The 2,827-nt window shown below is 32.5% G+C and overlaps 1 protein-coding gene across 1 annotated transcript; it reads left to right on the top strand.

The window, feature by feature from the left end:
- The first annotated feature begins 1,044 nt into the window (after positions 1-1,044).
- On the top strand, positions 1,045-2,375 carry LOC134262958 (alpha-2C adrenergic receptor-like). Its single transcript, XM_062745276.1, has one exon. The coding sequence runs from the start codon at positions 1,293-1,295 to the stop codon at positions 2,271-2,273; it is 981 nt and encodes a 326-aa protein (XP_062601260.1). The 5' UTR covers positions 1,045-1,292; the 3' UTR covers positions 2,274-2,375.
- Positions 2,376-2,827: the final 452 nt, after the last annotated feature.

The following is a 2,827-nucleotide window of genomic DNA, read 5'->3' as shown; positions in this document are numbered from 1 at the left end:
TGCACATGCCAACCATGTGGTTAGTGGAATAATTTTAGCGAGGAATTTCGAGTTGTAAACAGAACAGTTTTTCCCGATTTGCTGGAGTGAGGTTAAAATCGTGTTTTTTCATTAATCAGACGATGCGATGCAACAAATAAAAGTAGTAAGTAATATAACCTAATGATTATTACTTAGTAATTTCTCGTCTTGGTGTTATTATGGTCGCATTTATTCTAAAATCATTGTTATTCGAACTCTGTGTGACAGAGGAATGGCGGACGAAATAAACACATGGCCTCAGGAAGACACCCATATGAAAAATCAAATTTTCAAGAATTATGGATAATGACAAGAAAAAAACGAAACAAATGGTTGTAGCCATATTATCAATGAATCAAACTAACTCCATTTTCAATGCATTTTTCATCTCATGAATGCTGTAGCTGCGCAGTTCTAACATGATTAATTTTCTTCTAATTAAGACAAAATAACCTTAATTGTTTACTAATTTTAGTCTCTAACAGTCGATAATTAGTGCATTAGCACTTTGAGTAACTTTGAGCTAGTTTAGTAGAGTATTAAGCGCATTCTTGGTATTTCTTAGTTTACACCAGACTAGATCCAATATGGCTTGTACATCCCCCTTAACAGATAATGATATAGTCCAACTGTTCTACTTCAGAATCAAATAAAAACGTAATAAAACAAAAAAAAAATTAGTTTTTACGAAATATTTAACTTAATCATATTTTAAGTATGTATCAAATTACACATTAAGTTGTTGTATAAATGAACGCATTGTTTTGATACTTTATGACTGTTTTACGCGATAAACGTAATATGCTACTTTAGTATCTATCTTAAGACAGGATTTGATCAGAGGTAAACCCCTGTCAGTGATGAAAAGATCACCTACGAATAATATATGACGCTGACTTACCACCCCGTAAGACTTAGCTGACCGACACATTGTCAGCATCATAAGAATTTTTTATAAGAAAAATCTCAGCAAATCACAAGGTCTAACAGATTTCTTAATATATAAACCAGAGAAAAAAAAATATTTTCAATCTTGCGATTACATGCCCCTGTGAAAACAAAGAAAGGTAATGGATTTCGATCAGATTTTGTTTATATTGTTGATGTCAATTTTTGCTACCTGCGGAATCATAGGGAATATTGTTATTATCAGTGTATACTTTATCTAGAAACTTTCCTTTCCTGTACGGAAGTATATACTAACTCTGTCGGTAGCAGACTTGGTTATCAATGTCATTATTGTCCCCTATACCGTCTTTTTTGAATTCAATATGGTGACCAATGACGTCATGTGCCATGGAATGGAGGTTGTGCGACATAGTTCAGTCGCATTCTCAAACCTAATTTTGATTTTGATCGCCGTTGAACGTTTATTACGCGTCTGGAAGCCAACAAAAAATTATGTTTCCACAAAAATGAAGACTTTCTTTATTCTGGCTGTGCTGATGATATCGGTAATTTGTTCTGTTCCTGCAGCACTTATTATGGAAGTGACACCTCATAGTAACAATGCAGCCAAAAATGAGACAAACCAACCAAAGGTCTTCAACAATCTTAGCACCGATACATTGGAACCGTTTTGTGGGTATACTACGACTACTTTAGGCGATAATGGTAGTAAGATATACAGGGACTTCCTGTCCACCATGATATCAGCTGAACTTCTGCTCCTGATAATAATTTACGTCATAGTCTACGTAATTCTTTACACACTCAACGAGGAACGTTTTCGGCGTTCAGCTTCGGATTCTTCTGGACAGCCATCAGAAAATTCACAAAAACCCAAGGAAAGACAGGAGATATTGTACATAAAAACTAATGGCGACAGTATTGAAACTTATTCATCAAAACCAGGAACCTACCTACAACCAAACACAGCGGAGGGGTCGACTGCACACTCGAGGACAGAATCGCCTGTTGAAGGAGTGACGTCATCTGAGGAGGACGGCCTACAAGTCAGACAAACAAGGAAAAATAAAGTTCAAAAGCGAAAGAAAAAACTTCGTTTCTCTAAAAGTACATCTTATGTTCAAACCAAAACCTGGACCACCATGATGTTCGTGTGTACATTTATTAATCTTATTTGCTGGATTCCCTTTTTCTTTGCAATTTTTAATATATATGACAGTTTGGTGTTTCGATACTTCTTTTTTCTTGGATACGCAACAAATCCCATTGTATACAGTGTGGTCAACCAGAAAATCGGGCAAGGAATCGCGGACATTTTAAAGAAATTCAACATATGTCTTTGAGGATGTATTTAATGTTTATTACTCCTATTTCGTTGTAAAAGATGTTTTTATTGATTAAAAAGTCTAAAAACTACCTATAATAATCTTGCGTTGATAACTTGAATTTTTATATTTTGTTAACATGTATTGTATAATTTTGCATTATTATGATTTATTTCATTTTTTTTTTATTATAAGGATTGTAAAGTAAAAGCTTCAAAAAAGATATATATTTGTTTACAATCAGCACCAAATTTACATGAAACTTTATCGTATTTTACATGTTTTATTCATTTTAAAATCTTTATTCATTTTTTTAAATACGTTTTATTCATTTTTGAATCTTTATTCATTTTTTAAAAAATCTAATCTCATTAAGAGTAAACAGAGGATAAACAGATTCCCAATTTTCAATTGAATATTTTAAAAAAATATGCCGCATCACATGAAAATCAAACAGTACCTGTTCAAAAAATAAATAAATACAATATGTGAATATCTAATCTTAAATAAGCATTTCGAAAGGTAAATAAATAGCCCTTTTTATATAAATTTAGCCATAAAAAAAGTGAGAA

The sequence above is a fragment of the Saccostrea cucullata genome, unplaced genomic scaffold (genome assembly GCF_032062105.1).
Source record: "Saccostrea cucullata isolate Sc308-1 unplaced genomic scaffold, CSIRO_AGI_Scuc_v1 ctg11815, whole genome shotgun sequence".
Lineage (NCBI taxonomy): Eukaryota > Metazoa > Mollusca > Bivalvia > Ostreida > Ostreidae > Saccostrea > Saccostrea cuccullata.
The sequence above is the reverse complement of the archived record's forward strand: the minus strand, read 5'-3'. Positions and strand labels throughout refer to the sequence as shown.

Bases quoted from the DNA above. Each gene is read 5' to 3' on its own strand.
- LOC134262958 (XM_062745276.1), top strand. From the start codon at position 1,293: ATGGTGACCAATGACGTCATGTGCCATGGAATGGAGGTTGTGCGACAT.